At 45.1% G+C, this 17,342-nt stretch overlaps 4 protein-coding genes across 4 annotated transcripts; all 4 read left to right on the forward strand.

Moving 5' to 3' along the window:
* Positions 1 to 262: 262 nt before the first annotated feature.
* On the forward strand, positions 263 to 2,624 carry F5147DRAFT_769895 (uncharacterized protein; the record flags this gene model as incomplete). The annotated part of the gene is made up of 7 exons (XM_041441087.1): positions 263 to 627; positions 682 to 696; positions 748 to 778; positions 836 to 1,015; positions 1,078 to 1,284; positions 1,449 to 1,682; positions 2,553 to 2,624. The coding sequence occupies 7 exons, from the start codon at positions 263 to 265 to the stop codon at positions 2,622 to 2,624; spliced, it is 1,104 nt and encodes a 367-aa protein (XP_041296534.1).
* A 285-nt stretch (positions 2,625 to 2,909) lies between these two features.
* Positions 2,910 to 3,984, forward strand: F5147DRAFT_769896 (uncharacterized protein; the record flags this gene model as incomplete). The annotated part of the gene is made up of 6 exons (XM_041441088.1): positions 2,910 to 3,176; positions 3,235 to 3,362; positions 3,425 to 3,628; positions 3,682 to 3,722; positions 3,774 to 3,826; positions 3,886 to 3,984. 6 exons carry the CDS (start codon positions 2,910 to 2,912, stop codon positions 3,982 to 3,984), a joined length of 792 nt encoding a protein of 263 aa, XP_041296535.1.
* Positions 3,985 to 4,774: 790 nt separating this feature from the next.
* F5147DRAFT_526505 (uncharacterized protein) lies at positions 4,775 to 5,026 on the forward strand (the record flags this gene model as incomplete). Its single annotated transcript, XM_041430003.1, has 1 exon — positions 4,775 to 5,026. A coding segment is annotated over one exon (252 nt), but the record flags the coding sequence as incomplete, so codon positions are not given.
* An 11,700-nt stretch (positions 5,027 to 16,726) lies between these two features.
* Positions 16,727 to 17,329, forward strand: F5147DRAFT_821859 (uncharacterized protein; the record flags this gene model as incomplete). Its single annotated transcript, XM_041443718.1, has 2 exons — positions 16,727 to 16,777; positions 16,826 to 17,329. Coding segments are annotated over 2 exons (555 nt in total), but the record flags the coding sequence as incomplete, so codon positions are not given.
* Between the last annotated feature and the right edge of the window lie 13 nt (positions 17,330 to 17,342).

Here is a 17,342-nt window from a genome sequence, read left to right on the forward strand (position 1 = left end):
AACAAGTCATACTTGGCATGCGGGATCAAATCTCACGAACAAGGGTATCTGAGAAGATGGGATAAGAAGAATGATGACAAGGATTTCGTGGCACTTGCAGCGCATGCAGTAGAGGAGGAGCTTCAAAGGAAAGGTAAGCGTCGATTAAATTCTGTCTTCATTGGCATATCATCTTGTTGATATCAGTGTACTAATTAATAATACTTTTCGCATCATTTTAAAAGCATGTCGAGAGAAAAGATGGCATCGTAAGGAGCAAACAATGGCTTCTGCTGTTGTCGCTGCCACAGTGCCATCAGTCCCTTTGAGAATGGTTCCAGATGGCACAAAGAACTCATCGCCTGAGCAAGATCAACAGCCTGACAACTTCACTGCAGGTCCATTGTTCGAAGGGAATTCAGATGTTGCCGATGCAATGAGCATCAGTAGAGATTCAGATGCACATCAACATATGTATTATTTTGACTTTCATGTCTTCTGGAAAGTCCCAAATTCTGATCCTCATGACACGATTTTGCAGGACCATTTGCATGTATATCATATGGGTCAGTGGAAACATCTCTTTGGCGAGCTCAAACAACACATTGCAGCCCTTGGATGCAGCGCTGAGAAGAAACTAGATGATCAGTGAGTTGTAATTGTTCAGACTACATGTTAGTAACCCTATTTAATTGCTTGCAGGTTCAATACCTTCCTGTGATAGCGCAGTCTTAATCACTTTGATTGGATTACTAATATTACTTACAGCAATGGTAACAAACTTTGGTATATCTCCAGGGTATGATATGACTTCGCAGCTACCAGTTCTCATGTTAATAAATTACTCTTCTCATAGCAAGTTTTGTATGCCACACAGAACATACTCACATGCACAGCGGACGAAGCTGGCTATGCACTACTGTGGTGTATAGCGAGCTACCTACATATCAACATGTATATTTCACTTGACATGCAGACTGAAAGCATGATTGCTGCAGGAAGGGCAGAGGTGTTAGAGTTTCAGAAGCGCTTAGAGGTACGTCATAGCAGTTCTGCAAATTGTCATTAGTATTAATTCACTTATCATTGATATCTCAGGACTACATCAAAATCATCGAGGAGACTGATCTGGACATGATCAAGAACTGGAACTTTCCAAAGATTCACTCTGGACAGCATATATTCAATGACATCATGGTGAAAGGTGCCGCTCGGAACTTCAGCACTCGACCAAATGAGAAGCAACATGGACCTATCAAACGGTGGTATCTATGGCAGACCAATCATAAGGATATTGCTGATCAGGTACATTCATGTTTTTTAATTCTAACTCTCAATGAGTCGCTCCATACCACTCATTTTGTGTAACATAGATCCTTGAGCTTGACCATAAGAGTGTCGTCTCTGAATTTATTTGCAGTCATATTGAGTGCCTTGATGAGGAATGATGCAAACTCATGCTTTCGCAGGAAGAACTGGAGGACACAGACTTGGATGATGAGAAATTTGAAGAACATTTTCATATTGGTTCACCCCTCAAGAATCAAACAACCCTTTTGCAAGTGGAGGAAGAAAACAAGTCCATTTGTGCCTTTCACCAGTTCCGGAAGAAACTTGCAACATTTCTCAACCATTTCCTTCCCTCTCACAACATACCACTGCCGGAAGGAACAATGTGGTTGAAACTTTCAGCACAAGACCAGGTAAATTGACTTTCCTTGCTTTTACTCAAATCTGACTTTGTATGTCGAAAGATCCATGAATATCGATACTTGAAAGTGCATTATGAGTCTACTGCTGACTGGAAGCTAGCTACTGACTACCTGCGATGCAACCTAAGCTTCCATGGCAAAGAACGGCATGACTGCGCTCTAATACGCACACTGGATAAAGATGGCCATGACAAAAATATATTTGTGAAGATATTATGCATGTTTAAGCACACTGTTGGCAGCTGTACCTTATATCTCGTGCTCGCTCTACCTATGGATGCCTTAATTGGCCCATGTCAGCGTATGGATTGAGAACTGCAACTAACTCAACTTTGTGCATGGCCCACTTCTTCATCTGAGTTTATTACACTTCATTCCATCATTCGTGGTGCTCTTCTCATTCCAGATTTTGCTCATGATGGAGATTATTTTCTTGTGGATACTGTGGATACTGACATGTTTCTTTGTACCATACATTCACTACAGTTACATTAGTAATAACAGTTCATTGACATTACCTATCTCTTTTAAACTTGTCCAGAGTACCCTCCTTCCTCTTCCAATTCCCAAGTAAAGCTTCCCCATTTCATCGCATACACGCTCGGCTCATTACACATCTTTTTGCTTGTCCAGAGTACCCTCCTTCCTCTTCTAACTCTCAAGTAAAGTTCCCCCATTTCATCGCATATGCATTTAAGTTATTGATGGGTACACTTGTTGTCTTGACACTAGCTTTGATGTATTGCCAGAACATCGCTGGTTTCTTTGTTGATATCTTTGGCAGAAGTGCTGGTGACTGAGATCCAGAACACATGGAGCAGGTATGTCAATATTTCCCATTCATTTCTCTTATGCTACTAGGCTGCAAATGGTGCTGTCAGCATAGATGTCTTCGCGTTCTATGGTCTTGATTTTACTCTCAACGCTCTTTAAGCATCTTTGCATAATCTTCTTCTTGATATTACAGCTCCACTTACACATACCAACAGATAAACTTGAAAAAAAAGGATATGATGGTGCTGATGATCATGGCCATCATTCAACTTGAAGTTGATATAGAGTTGACTGAGTCATGGATGCATCGACTCCGTGCTTGCAAGGGTGACCACCTCTGTTCTTGCAAAGCAGTTTGGCCAACAGCTCATCGACAATGCGAAAGAAGTCATCAATCGATCAATCAGCCTCTGGTGTACGTGGATGGTAAGCACACAATGATTTATGTCCATCACCCTTAATCATGTTTCCAAAGTTCCAGTGACATTCCTAACTGCTCCTCATACCGAAGTCATGGAGAAAGGTGACATCATCTACTCCAAAGTCATCCAGGAGAGTGTCCACAAGTTGGAAGCATGCGTCGAGGAGATGGTCAGTGGAGATATTATTTCCACCGCGAACATCCAGAAGGTGCAAGATGTCATTTTGAAGCTGTGGACCGTAGTAAGGTCCCAACCCGGCATCAGCCAAGACCAGAAGAACCACATCAAAGTATTGTATGAGGGAGTCATCTGTTCCCTCAGAAATGGTCCCAAACCAGCACACACAGGCACTCACATTTATCACTCTTCCTCCAGACAGGGCCCCAAACCAGCATGCACAGGCATTCACAGTCGTCACTCTTCCTCCTAATTCCTGTCCACAGACAAGGACCCTCTTCTCCATCTCAAATGCAAGGTGGGCAGCAACTGGAAGCAGGACATTAAAGCACTTGTTGACTATATCTATGCCACGCTTAGTCTCGCTCTCGACTGCATACCTCTTTTCACTGCAGTGCCTGAGAATGACCATGAAATTGATGGTTTGGATGACAAATCTGAGCTTGCCCACCGCATCATGTTGGTGAGCATCCTTGGTGCAGCCAAGAACAAGAAGACTCGTCACTTCATTACCAGACCAATCCAGGCCATTCTTTCCCTGTCTGCTAATCACGGTCTTTGGCAGTGATGGTCTCTCTTCTGAGTAAGAGACTTTGTTCAATCACTGGAACTCGAAGAGTTGGGGCGAGTATTTGTGCTTGGCTAGTGTTGTTATCAGGTAAGTATTGTAGCAATTTTATGTTGTGGCTCAGTGATTGATATCACGTAGACGGACCCAATGCTCTTGATTTCAAGGTCATCAATGGAGCGGAGGGTGAGCAGGTTCTGCAAACTGTCAATGTGGTCCCACGAGTAAACTTCAGATTTGCTTCATCCTGCAGGATCTCGAGAAACTCAGCGGCATCATCGATCTGGAGAAGGTTGTTGTCTTCACCGGATTCACTGAGGTTGGCCCTTGGGATAGTTCATGCACTCATTGAGAAATGGAGGCATGAGGAGACTTCACGATTAAGGGCTCTATTGAGATGGCCTGGCTCATGGGTCATAAATCTTTGGGCAACTCGATATTGAGACTTGGCAGTCTTCCTCCAAGATCGAGGCACTTGTCGAGGAACTTTCTAATCTTTGCTTGCAAGACTAAAAGTATCATGTTCAGTCAATTTGTCAATTTGTCAACTTTTGGATGTAATCACCTTTAGGCCACAAAAGGCGAACTTTTCAGTGCGCTTGGATCTGGGAATATTACTGAATACATGCCTGGTGGTCTTATCCACATCACGGATGACCAGGCTTGCTGCTTGCATAAGAAGACTGATCATTCGATGGTGGAAGCCTTTGGCAAGCATTGGGGCAACCACTCATTGTTCAAAAATCATTCTGGTCTCTCCACATTCCCTGTCAATCACTTCAACCTGTCACCTACTCCACTGAGGGCTTCTTGGACTGTAATCTCGATACTCTTAACCCTGATTTCATCTCCCTTCTTCGTGACTCAGCTTCGGGCATTTCTGATGGCACAGAGGGTGCTAGGTCAATGAACCCATTCGTTAAAGGCCTCTTCTCAGGCAAGGCTATTGTGACACAAGCCCACCCAAAAAATGAAGACACCATCATTGCTGCCCAGCAGCCTGTCAAGCTAATGTGTGCCCCCTCCACCTGCTGTAAGGCACCATCAAGCACATCCCCACACTGCGGGAAAACGGCATTGATGAGCAGGATGATAATGATGTCACCATGTCTGCCAGAAGCGGCACACCCTGCATCGCAGGCAAGTTCCATTCTGCACTTGACACACTCTTCGAGACTCTAGGAGACACGCAGAACTGGTATGTTTTCTGGATTAATCCGAATGACTGGCAGCTGCCCAACCAGCTTGAGGGTCATTCTGTCAAGGGCCAGGTGCGCAGTCTGGGCATGACAGAGATTGCGAAGCACAATGTGAATATGTTTGAGGTGGGGATGACTCCAGAGGAGTTTTTTCAGAGGTACAGGGATCTGATCTCGGCTTTGGGCATTTCAGATGGAACTCTGAGGGAGTGTGTTGAGCAGACGCGGACTACGCTGCCATTGAAGGAGCGTGATGTTGTCCTTGGGCAATACAAGGCAAGTGGATTCAATACACAGCTCAAATGTGTGTTAAACATCTTTGTAGGCCTTCCTATCACAAACAGCATTCCACTTGCGTGAGGACCGTATTCGTGCATTGGATGTTGAGGAACAGAAGCACAACCACGTTCATGATGCTGAGGCCGAGGCTGGACTTGATGTCCATGGCTTTGGTGACCTCTATGCTCCTTACCCTTCACATGGTGCCAATAATGGTGAGGAGTCACCATTCATCAATGCTTTCTTGAACCCTGCTCTTCCTCTTGTCTCTGATGCATCTCCCTTCCAGTGGGCTGATCTGTACGATGATGAGTATGACGAGTGCAAGTCTCTCTGCAGTGACAACAACTTTGACAACTGCAGCCACCTCACAAGTAATTGGGATGCACCTGAGCTGGGATATCAGTGAAAGAATGACAGATCCCTCATTCTTGTCGCTACACACAGAATCAGTATTGAGGACGATTATGTCTAAGAATGAGTAAGTAAAGAAGAAGAATGATGGACAGGATTGAAGTATCGTCAGGTTCTGTGTCTTCTGGTGATTCAAACTCCAATGAGCCCCTTCAGTGACAAATTCCATATTGTATGGGCCACCCGGTGAAGGTTCAACGATACAGTGAGGCACAAACAATGCTCCTGACTGTATCTATAAATGTTGTAAGGTCGCGTGTTGCCTAGTCTGCTATACTTGAGACGACAAGTGCATTCGACCCTAAAGGGGAAGCGAGTGCAGCAAGTGTTACACACTCAAATAGATCTGTTAGGCGGAGCCCTAAGAGGGGCGTCGTCCGCTAACGTTCGTGACGTAACCGGAAGGGTCCGGTATGGCAAGTGAGACTGGCGACTGTCGGCAGCGATCACAGTACGCGCGTGTCACGTGACTTCATAGACGGATGTCGTGAGAAGTCACTCAAAGTAAGGACAGTCTTGTCCGAACGATGAGGTCGATCGAGGTAGACTTAGTCGCGATGAGCGACTAAGAAAAGATACTAGAGACTGAAGCTGAGGGGGCTTCAGAGGGAAGTATGTTCCAGGGAAGATTGAGTAGATTCAAGTTAGAGAATCTAGTACAGTGTGACCGACTACTTATACTAAGTGGAGAGGGTTAAGGGCAAGGCTACCGCACGGTAGGTAAGGGTAAAGGGGAAGCGAGAATGGTATAGGTGCGCTGGTATCAGAGCCGGATTAGTGGTGGATGGTCGAATGTGGAATGAGACCGAGAAACGTTGGAACGGACCAACGGTAAGAATACAACGTGCGGGAATCCGCAGTCAGGGGAAACAGAAAGAGGAAAGCCACATTGGTGGCACGAGTCAGACCGAGTCAGAGGTGCGGGACCACATTGGTGGTTGAATCAAGAGAGGAACGTGCGTGCACGTGCATAGAGGCGGATGATGCGAGGGACGGGAACGGTCCCGAGGATCCGGTCAATGGAAAGTCGGTAAAGGAGGACGAGCCGGTAGATGGTGAGGGCGAGGATGAGGGGAAAATGATAGGGGGGCCACGTGACCGATGTTACTTGTAACAGCAAGGATCTAGAGGTATGCGCTGAAAGCGCTACTGGTTGGCCAATGCGAAGCGCGAGAAAGCGCAGGTGCGCGCAAGGCGCGGGAATGCGCGCGTGTATGGCGCGAAGCGTGGGAAAGCGTGCGCGTGTATACAGATACGAGAGAGAGTAAGAGTGAGTTTGCTTAAGTGATGATATGATGTAAGACAAGAGAAGAGAGATGCGAGGTGTAAACAAATAGATTTCTACTATGTTCTGCTAGGTGAATAGTGGGTAGTAACCAGTAAGTCCTCTGTCGTTCTGGTGGGAGAGTAAGTGAGTCCCGGTGGGTGAGTAAGTATGTACTGCTGGCGCTTAAGTATGGCGCCTAAGCGCTGTCATGCGGAGCCGAAGCGCTACCGAGTAAGGTATGTAAAGATATATGTAAGTAAGGGTCCATGATAAAAATAAAGATGGAACAATATGCAAATGTGAGAAATGGAAATATACGCACTAGGGAACTTGGTGGACAGTGGATGGATGCTTCCGGATGGCTGGCGCTATAGGGCGCTACAGCGCGGGAAAGCGCGCGCGCATATACATCGTGAAGCGTGGGAAAGGTACGCGCGCATGGCGCGCGTTGCGCGGGAAAGCTGCGCCTCATATAGAGATAGCTGCAGGTAGCACACAGAGTGATGCTACAAGTTCGTGCCATGTACTCCCCAGTGAAAACTGCCATATTGCACAATGAGAGGCATGAGTCTCTACACCGGCCTACATAATATCCAGTATGAGACGGGCCAGCGGATTATGGGCCCATGTTGTGTATATTCTCAATGATGACAGATGTGCTGGGAAACATATTATTTCCGATGGAGACAGGTGGGCCCATATATGCCAATGATATATATATCCTTGATGTTGACCGATGGGCCGGGGGAATATGATCATTCATGGAGATGGGTGGGCCCATCTGGGTAATATGTAGAGTAGGATATTATAGACAGCTGGGCTGAAGAGAGATGTAAGGCAAATATTGTTATATAGACGGGCGGGCCGATGGGGGTGTATTACATATATGGGTGGGCCGAGGTAGGGGAATATTACATAGATGGGTGGGCTGACGTGGGGTGTATTACATATACAGGTGGGCCGAGGGTGCGATTAAATATTTATTACATAGACAGGTGGGCCGAGGTGGGGTATAATTATATAGATGGGTGGGCCAATGTAGGATGTATTATATAGATGGGTGGGCCAACATAGGATGTATTACATAGACGGGTGGGCTGACGTGGGGGATAATACATAGATGGGTGGGCTGACGTGGGGGAATTGTACATAGATGGGTACATATATGGGTGAGCCTAGATATGTTTCATCAAGACATACAGCTGATGTAGCCACCAGCGAATCAAACATGTACACTATGAGTGCATATACCTACCATCAACCACCAAATCTAAACCCCTAAGCACGAAAACATGAATCGACCATGTGTGGCATTGACCAATAATTGAGGACTGAAGTGGAAAACCCCAAACCGAGATTTACCAAGCCCCGAACCCCAAAATTGTGGACTGCCGGGTCTCGGGGGTGGGCACTCAGGACTTGGGAAATTTGGGGAGATCAATTTACAACCAAGTTGATTGACAAACACATTGACTTACCCATTTTTGAAATATATTTTTGTTGTCTCACATACTGAGTTCCGAGTTCCGGGACCCCCGAACCCCGAAACCTGGCAGTCCACAATTTCGGGGTTCGGGGGTTGGTAAAATGTGTATGGATATATGAAGGGTTGATTTAAACATTTTTAAAAGATGTCTCATATCAAATGTCAAGTCCCAAGTTTCGATTTCCAGGTTTCGGGAGTGCTGAGTCCCGAAGCCCAGAGTCCTGAAACCCAGAGTCACAAAACCCGGAAATCAAAACTCGGGACTTGACATTTGATATGAGACATCTTTCAAAAATGTTTGAATCAACCTTTCATATATCCATACACATTTTACCAACCCCCAAACCCTGAAATTGTGGACTGCTGGGTTTTGGGGGTCTCGGAACTCAGAACTTGGTATGTAGGACAACAAAAATATCTTTCAGGGTTCGGGGGTTAGTGAAATGTTTATAGATATACGTAGGTTAATTCAAACATGTCTGAAAAATTTTGTTCATCTCAAATGTCAAATCCTGAGTTCCGGGTTTTGGGACTCGGCACCCGGCACCCGGCACCCGGCACCCGGCACCCGGCACTCGGGGTTTGGCACTGAAAATTTGACATTCAGGTGTTCGGGTTTCGGGTGATATCTAAATCACAACAGCTTCGAGTTCTGCCAAAGTGTGAAACTTGAAACCCAGTGTGCAACATGTTGATTTTTCATTTATATCACACAAATCATCGAGTTCCGAGTGCTGAGTGCCGAGACTCAAAGCCCGAGACCCGAAAATATGTATATAACATTTCCATTTTTCACTTGTTGCACAAATCACTGAGTTTCAAGTGCCGAAACCCAAAACTCAAAACCTGGTGTGCAACATGTTCATTGTTCATTTACATTACACAGATCATCAAGTTCCGAGTGCCGAGGGCCAAAACCCGAAGCCTGAGACCCGAAAATATGTACACAACATGTCATTTTTCACTTACTGCACAAATCACCGAGTTTCGAGTGCCAAAGCATGAAACTTGAAACCCAGTGTGCAACATGTCCATTTTTATGTACATTACACAATCCATTGAGTTCCGAGTGCCGAGGGCCGAGACCCGAAGCCCGAGACCCGAAAATATGTATGCAACATTTCCATTTTTCACTTGTTGCACAAATCACCGAGTTTCAAGTGCTGAAACCCGAAACTCAAAACCCGGTGTGCAACATGTTCATTGTTCATTTACATTACACAGATCATTGAGTGCCAAGGGCCGAATACTGAAACCCGAAGCCTGAAAACATGTATGCCACATGCCCATCTACTCATTGCACAAATCACCAAGTGTCGAGTGCTGAAACCCGAAACGTGGTACTTCAAATGGACATGAATTCTGTCTTTGTATGTATTATCCATTGGTGTAGGGTTGAAATAACTTGGGAATTGTATTTGTCAGTGCTCGGTAGTTGGTAGTTGATAGTTGGTAGTTGGTAGTTGGTGGTTGGTAGTTGGTAGTTGGTGGTTGGTAGTCAATATAGGCAAATGATAATGAAAAATGAAAGTTGTTATTACGCTTAACTTCCTTACCGAAGGTTGTAGTCCGAGTCTAGGGGAGTGTATTGGTAGTCTTTTCTTGTCCATCAGTTATCATTTAACCGAGATATAAGCTAAAGAAATCTGAAACATTGGCGATAATGAAAAATGAAAGTTATTATTATGTTTAAGTTCCTGAACAAAAGTTGTAGTCCGAGCCAAGGTGAGTGTATTGGTAGTTTTTTCTTGTCAATTGGTTATCTCGTTACTCGGTACTCGGTACAAGGGAATCAGTACTCAGTATTTGGTTCTGATATTCGATACCCGAGAATCAGTAGTCGGGTACTCGGTACTTGGTTCTGATACTTGGTACCCGAGAATCAGTAGTCAGGTACTCGGTACTTGGTTCTAATTCTCGGTACCTGGGAATCAATAGTTGGGTACTCCAGCCAATAGTCCCGAGTACTGATACTTGGTATTCAGTAGTCAGGTTTGGAACTTGGGTCTTGGTTGGCTGGAGTTTGTGAGCTAGTGTGTATACTTGCCATTTTGCCTGATAAGGGGCCCATGCCTTCAAAACATTGAATCTTCGTAATCAGAAACCTGGGGTACATTTCAAATATCTTAAGTATCATAGACATAAATTTACAGACAAATCAACCAAGAATTGAGTACTGAGGAAGTGAAATGGGTAAGAAATTGAGTGTGGGAAACTTCAAAGACCCAAAGCATCGAAAATGGTTAGTTGAGCAGTGGTAGGACTTTAATGCTGGGTCAACTCATATTTTCACTATATCCCTTCTACTCACCCCCTACCCTCAGGGCAGTAGGCAGTATGGGCTCCTTGGGTAGTTTACAATCTATCCTACATATTTGTAATGATATTTTTGGCCTGAATCATATATAAATGTGACTTTGTATAAAAGATGTCTATTGTCACTCTCCACACATATGTCATTTTGCCTATCATTACATCAATCCTTCATGAATCTTTCTAGGCTTTTAAGCTATTATAATGGATGTATATGGGTGTTATTCCAGGTCTCTCATCACATCACAGGCTTGTTATGTTGGATATCTCGACATAATGTGCAAGTCTCGCTATTAATATTCATTCTTTTATCTTTACACTCACTGACTGTATATATGTATTTCATTTGTCATTATTGATGTTTCGGATTTCTTTAGCTTATATCTCGGTCACATGGTAACCAATGGATGAGAAAAGACTACAAATAAACTCACCTAGACTCGGACTACAACCTTCATTAAGCTGACTACTGATTCCCGGGTACCGAGTACCAAAACCAAATACTGAGTACCAATTACCATGTACTGAGTACTGCATAATGAGTAACAAGATAACCAATTGACAAGAAAAGACTACCACTACACTCACCTGGACTTGGACTACAACCTTCGGTAAGGAAGTTAAGCATAATAACAACTTTTATTTTTTCATTATTGCTGATGTTTTGCTGAATGACAAGGAAAGACTACCAAGACACTCACCTTGACATGGACTACAACTGTCATTTTTCATTATCATTTGCCTATATTGACTACCGAGTCTCGAGTACCGACCACTGACCACTGATCACCGAGTACCAAGTACCGAGTACTGACAAATACAATTACCAAGTTATTTGAACCCTACACCAATGGATAATACATACAAATACAATTCGTGTCCATGTGAAGTACTGTTACAGGCATCCGTAACACCTACAGGAGTCCCCACTCCACCTACACCAGTCCCTGCTCTACTAGACCATGAATGCGGCAGTACGCCATCCGCACTTAGAAGAACAGCAGCCTGGACCGCTGTGACACCGCCCCTGGCCTAGACGGCCTTGTACCTGATCCATGGAGGCTGTATGCCTCATGGTCACCCTAGATCAGCGCATGTATACCACATGTCGCTTCATGAAGATCCGGAGCGCCCTTGGCGCCTCATGGTACCTATGCGCAGTCGCACTTGGCGCTGCATGCTTGATCAGAGGTTAAGCCTCATGAACCTCATGTCTTGTTATCATAGATCCTAGATATACTATAGATTACAGACTGAGCTTAAACACTTATAGTTAGACCCTATAAGTAGACAGATTATTGTACTTAGACTTTACTTTAATCTACTAGGTTCATCCCAGAACTTGTTCAGCTAAGCCCCCAGCTCAGCTGCCTAAAGACCGCACTTCTAAGTTGCTCCCCGCTTCTTAGCCATATCCGCTAGCCCTGTATCTCGACGAGCGCTGTCTTACCGAGATCACTGGAGGAACCCTTGACGTTCCGTCAAGCTGAGAACCACCCTTAGCTTCAGTAGACTCACTCGAGTCGTCGCTGAGAAGACCTATCCTAGTTTGCACACGCCAACCGACGGTCAGCGTAACAAGTACTGGGTTTCAGGTTTCGACACTCGACACTTGGTGATTTGTGCAACAAGTGAAAAATGGACATGTTGTGTACATGATTTTGGGTTTCGGGCTTCGGGTCTCAGCCCTCGGCACTCGGAACTCGATGATCCGTGTAATGTAAATGAAAAATGGACATGTTGCACACTGGGGATTGAGTTTCAGGTTTTGGCACTCGAAACTTGGTGATTTGTGCAATGAGTGAAAAATGGACATGTTGTGCACATATTTTCGGGGTTCGGGTTTCGGCCCTCAGAACTCGATGACTTGTGTAATATAATTGAACAATGGACATGTTGCACACCCAGTTTTGAGTTTCAGGTTTCGGCACTTGAAACTCGGTGATTTGTGCAACAAGTGAAAAATGGACATGTTGCATACATATTTTCGGGTCTCGGGCTTTGGGTCTCGGCCCTTGGCACTCGGAACTCGATGATTTGTGTAATATAAATGAAAAATGGACATGTTGCACGCCGGGTTTCGAGTTTCAGGTTTTGGCACTCAAAACTCGGTGATTTGTGCAACAAGTGAAAAATGGACATGTTGCGCACATATTTTCGGGGTTCAGGGTTCGGGTCTTGGCCCTCGGCACTCGGAACTCGATGATCTGTGTAATGTAAATGAAAAATGAACATGTTGCACGCCGGGTTTTGAGTTTCAGGTTTCGGCACTCAAAACTCGGTGATTTGTGCAATGAGTGAAAAATGGACATGTTGCATACATATTTTCGGGTCTCGGGTTTCGGCCCTCGGCACTCGGAACTCGATGATCTGTGTAATATAAATGAAAAATCAACATGTTGCATGCCGGGTTTCGAGTTTCAGGTTTTGGCACTCAAAACTTGGTGATTTGTGCAACAAGTGAAAAATGGACATGTTGCATACATATTTTCGGGTCTCGGGCTTCGGGTTTTGGCACTTGGCACTTGGTTATTTGTGTGATATCAATGAAAAATCAACATGTTGCACACTGGGTTTCAAGTTTCATGCTTTGGCACTCGAAACTCGGTGATTTGTGCAGTGAGTGAAAAATGGACATGTTGCGCACATATTTTCGGGGTTCGGATTTTGGCTCTCGGAACTCGAAACTCAATGACTTGTGTAATATAATTGAACAATGGACATGATGCACACTGGGTTTCAAGTTTCATGCTTTGGCACTCGAAACTCGGTGATATGTGCAATGAGTAAGAAATGGACATGTTCCATACATATTTTCGGGTTTTGGGCTTCGGGTTTCAGCACTCAGCACTCGGAACTCAATGATCTGTGTAATGTAAATGAACAATCGATGTGTTGCACACTGGGTTTCAAGTTTTGGGTTTCAGCACTCGAAACTCGGTGATTTGTGCAGTGAGTGAAAAATGGACATGTTGAACAATGGGTTTCAGGGTCTCGGGTTTGAAAAATAGCATAATAACAACTTTCATGTTTTCATTATCATTTGCCTATATTGACTACCAAGTCCGATAAGGGACCCCTTGGATGATCCATTGCTCAATGAAATACTACCTGATTGGAAGTGTGCTGGTTATCAGATATTCATTTGTCAACTCCCGGGTCCCGGAACTCGGAAGTCGGTACGGTTGACCCAAATTTGGGTGGTTGGAACTTGGCATCTCATAGGGCAACACAAGCTTCGCACCCTGGATTCCAAATTCTGCAAGACAACCTGTGCACCATCAAAGGCCATGTCAGGAGATCACCTGCTGCTCCAGGAACTCGGGAACTTTGATTTATTACCTCCTCTGAGTACGGTTGACCCAAAGGTTGATAATCAGAACTTGGCTTCTCGTAGGGCAACACAAGCTTCGCACCCCGGATTCCAAATTTTGCAAGACAACCTGTGCACCATCAAAGGCCATGTCAGGAGATCACCTGCTGCTCCGGGAACTTGGTAACTTTGATTTATTACCTCCTCTGATTTGGTTGATGTACAACTACCTCAGCTCCATCATGTCTACAATTATGATACACATGGGCCCACCCATCTATATTTTATACCACCCTCGGCCCACCCGTCTAATACAACATCCCATACAACACCCTCAGCCCACCCGTCTAATTAATATGTGTCTGGGGCCCACCCATCTAATACAATATTTTATAATACCCTCGGCCCACCCGTCTAATTTAATATGTGTCTGGGCCCACCCGTGAATGTGATAACAAGTACCTACCCATCTATCTCATACACATCTACCTTAATACACCCATCTGCATAATATCCAACTACCTCAGCCCACCCGTCTACCTAATATTCATGTACATCGGCCCACTCATCTACTCTATATATTCCCTGCATGGGCCCACCCGCCTCCATCGGGAATAATTTGCCTCCCGGCCCATCTGTCATAGTCGAGGATATTTTTATCATGGGCCCATGGTCCGCTGGCCCATATCATACGGGATATTATGCACGTCCATTCCCTCGTATTATATGGAGATAGGTCACTGTAATATGTGCTCCAACTACGGTACTGAGTCCTATGCGCCCTCTCACAACATGTTCCAGAATGCGGACAAGGAGGGTCATGCATGGGATATTACGGCTAACCTCCTTGAAAACCTATTGCCCATTGTAAAGAGTTGATTCTATGTGGGCACTACAAAAGTGTTACCTTAAGACTCAGAGTGTGAGTGAGATGTTCATCCCAAAGAGACTGCCTATAGAAATGCTCCTTGATATAATGCAAGGGATATCTTATTAAGATCGAAGGTGAGAGAAGGGAAAGCTACCAAAAGTGCACTCGGTGTTCCGAGGATGTGTCCGAAGTACCGAAGTACTCATCTGATGAGGTCCAAAGGTGGTCTGATGTTGAGAAACGAAGATCTGAGGTTGTGTGAAGCGTCCAAAGAGCTTCCGGTGAACAGCAAAGGTTCTGAGAGAAGTACGGCGGGTGTGTCGAAGTATAAGACTTGCAAAGTATGACTAGGCAAAGTCTATCGAAAGAACTTAGAGACAGTGAGATGCGAAATGGCAGTGGCCAGGCCAAACAATCGTTCCGAATGAACAAAAGATCGATTGCGTGAAGTACGACTATCCGAAAGTGACTCTACTAACTATGACTCATAGCAGGGAAAGTGAAGTGAAGTGTGAGTAGCTAGCAAGGCAGATTATATCCTTCAGCGTGAATGTCCAGAAACTGCATAGGCAAAAACAGTAGCGAGATAAGCCATCCGAAATGTAATAAGACTCGAGGCGAGCCGCTACAGAGATCTGCATGTAATAACATGTGAGGTGTGCTGCTATACATATAACCAATGGTTTTCGACGGGCCGACAACATATGTGCCCCTAAGACATAATCAATAACACATAAACAAGTGAAAAACGCACCAGCGAAGTCAAATGGACACGGATGGGACATGGTACGGAGGATCAGAACTGTATACAGGCCTCAGAAATGGACGGGCGACCTTTGGACAACTCGGATGAAGGCACGGAACTCTTGGAAGGTAAATGGAGTGTTGAGGCATATGTATGTGGGATACCTATGAGATTGGCAGGATATGAGCCCAACGCCAATCCAAGTGCTACACCGTTCCCAATGCAAGCTTATCATCTGAGCTTATGATTGTGACTGATATAGTTGCTGAATATTCTAGGCGGTTCATACGCAAGGTTCAGCTCAGCTTGAGGATACCCGCCCACCCTTGCAAGGGTATGACATTCCAGATAGTGTTCGTCGCCATTCTTTCATTTCACTTCCTATTCTGACCTTAAAACATTTAGTCCTCTGTGAGGCATCATCCCAACAATGAGGAGACACTGCAACTCCAACAACTTGCAAGGCACAATTCTATTTCTCATCATGGCCATAGTTTCATAGGATTTGCTGCAGTAAAGGACAAAGGGGTCTGTCTGTCTTACGCGTCTTACACTCGCTGTGGGTCAATAATATCTCTATAGGCATTATATGTTGCTCCATGACCTAGACAAGCCCAGCTGCAGCATGCTCAGACAAAATCTTCTACATCCACACCACCTCATGCTACCACAAATGCACCAACCGCACAGTCACATCCTATCATCATCGATAAACATACATGGTGGACTCGTTTCTGGTTGATTGTCTCTAACAAGCACCCTCAGCTCGCTGTTATCTGTGAGTATTCAATTTCAGGCAACCGTACAGCATCTCAATATTAGTGCAACCACAGCTAATTGTGCATCCACCCTTGCGTCTGGCTCCTCACTATTATGGAGAAGATGTTCAACACATGTTGCTCATCAAGAGCTGGAGCTGTTCTATCTCTATGTTGTTAGCATCTGGGCGAAACACATTAATTGGCAAGAACCAAGGGACACAAGTTGCTGCGCTACAACAGAACAGGATACAGTTTCGCTCTGTTCTGTTTGTTTGTCAAGTGTGTGTCATTTGCAGATAATTGCGGAGGATGTCTCAATTTGTTTGTCCATCTAAGTATCAGTGAGCAGTGACATGCCCAAGATTACAGCACACCGAAAGTCTGATTGCATCTCCCACAGCCATGTCTTCAGACAGACATCCAAGAAAGAACATGGATACTACAACATGAAGGTCTCCGGTAGCACATGGGACACAAATCTCGTCTCTGCCTCTGGGGTAATCACTTTCCCTCTTCGCGTCCATCCTTCACTGATATACCCCCAGCATTACATCAGCGTTAACTGGAATGCATTTGGGGGTGGCCCATTTACCATACTTCCCCTTCCCTCCACTTTTGCAGCTATCCCAAACTTTCCATACAAACTTCCTGAGGTCATTCCCCTCGCATGCAGTCACACAGCCCCCATCCTCGACACCGATTGGTCCCCACATAATGACTTCATCATTGCCTTGGGTGGTGAAGACAGCAAGGTCATGATCTGGAAGGTCGAGTCTTCCGCTTTTGAAGACTGGGGCCAGGATCATTGGGTACCGGTAAACTTTGACCCTGTCGCCCACATCAATGCATCACCACATAAGATTGGCCAAGTTCTCTTCCACCTCACCACATCCAACATCCTCATCAGTGCGTCCAGCGAATACACAGTCAAGCTTTGGGATTTTGCTGACACTGATCATACACGCTCTGTTCTCACCAGACACAAAGATACCATTCAGCATCTCGCTTTCAATCCTGCTGGCACACCCATGACAATGACCTGTAGAGATTCCATTTGTTTGA

This window comes from Suillus discolor (assembly GCF_016758755.1).
Source record: "Suillus discolor strain FC423 chromosome Unknown F5147scaffold_9, whole genome shotgun sequence".
In the NCBI taxonomy this organism is placed as follows: Eukaryota; Fungi; Basidiomycota; class Agaricomycetes; order Boletales; family Suillaceae; genus Suillus; species Suillus discolor.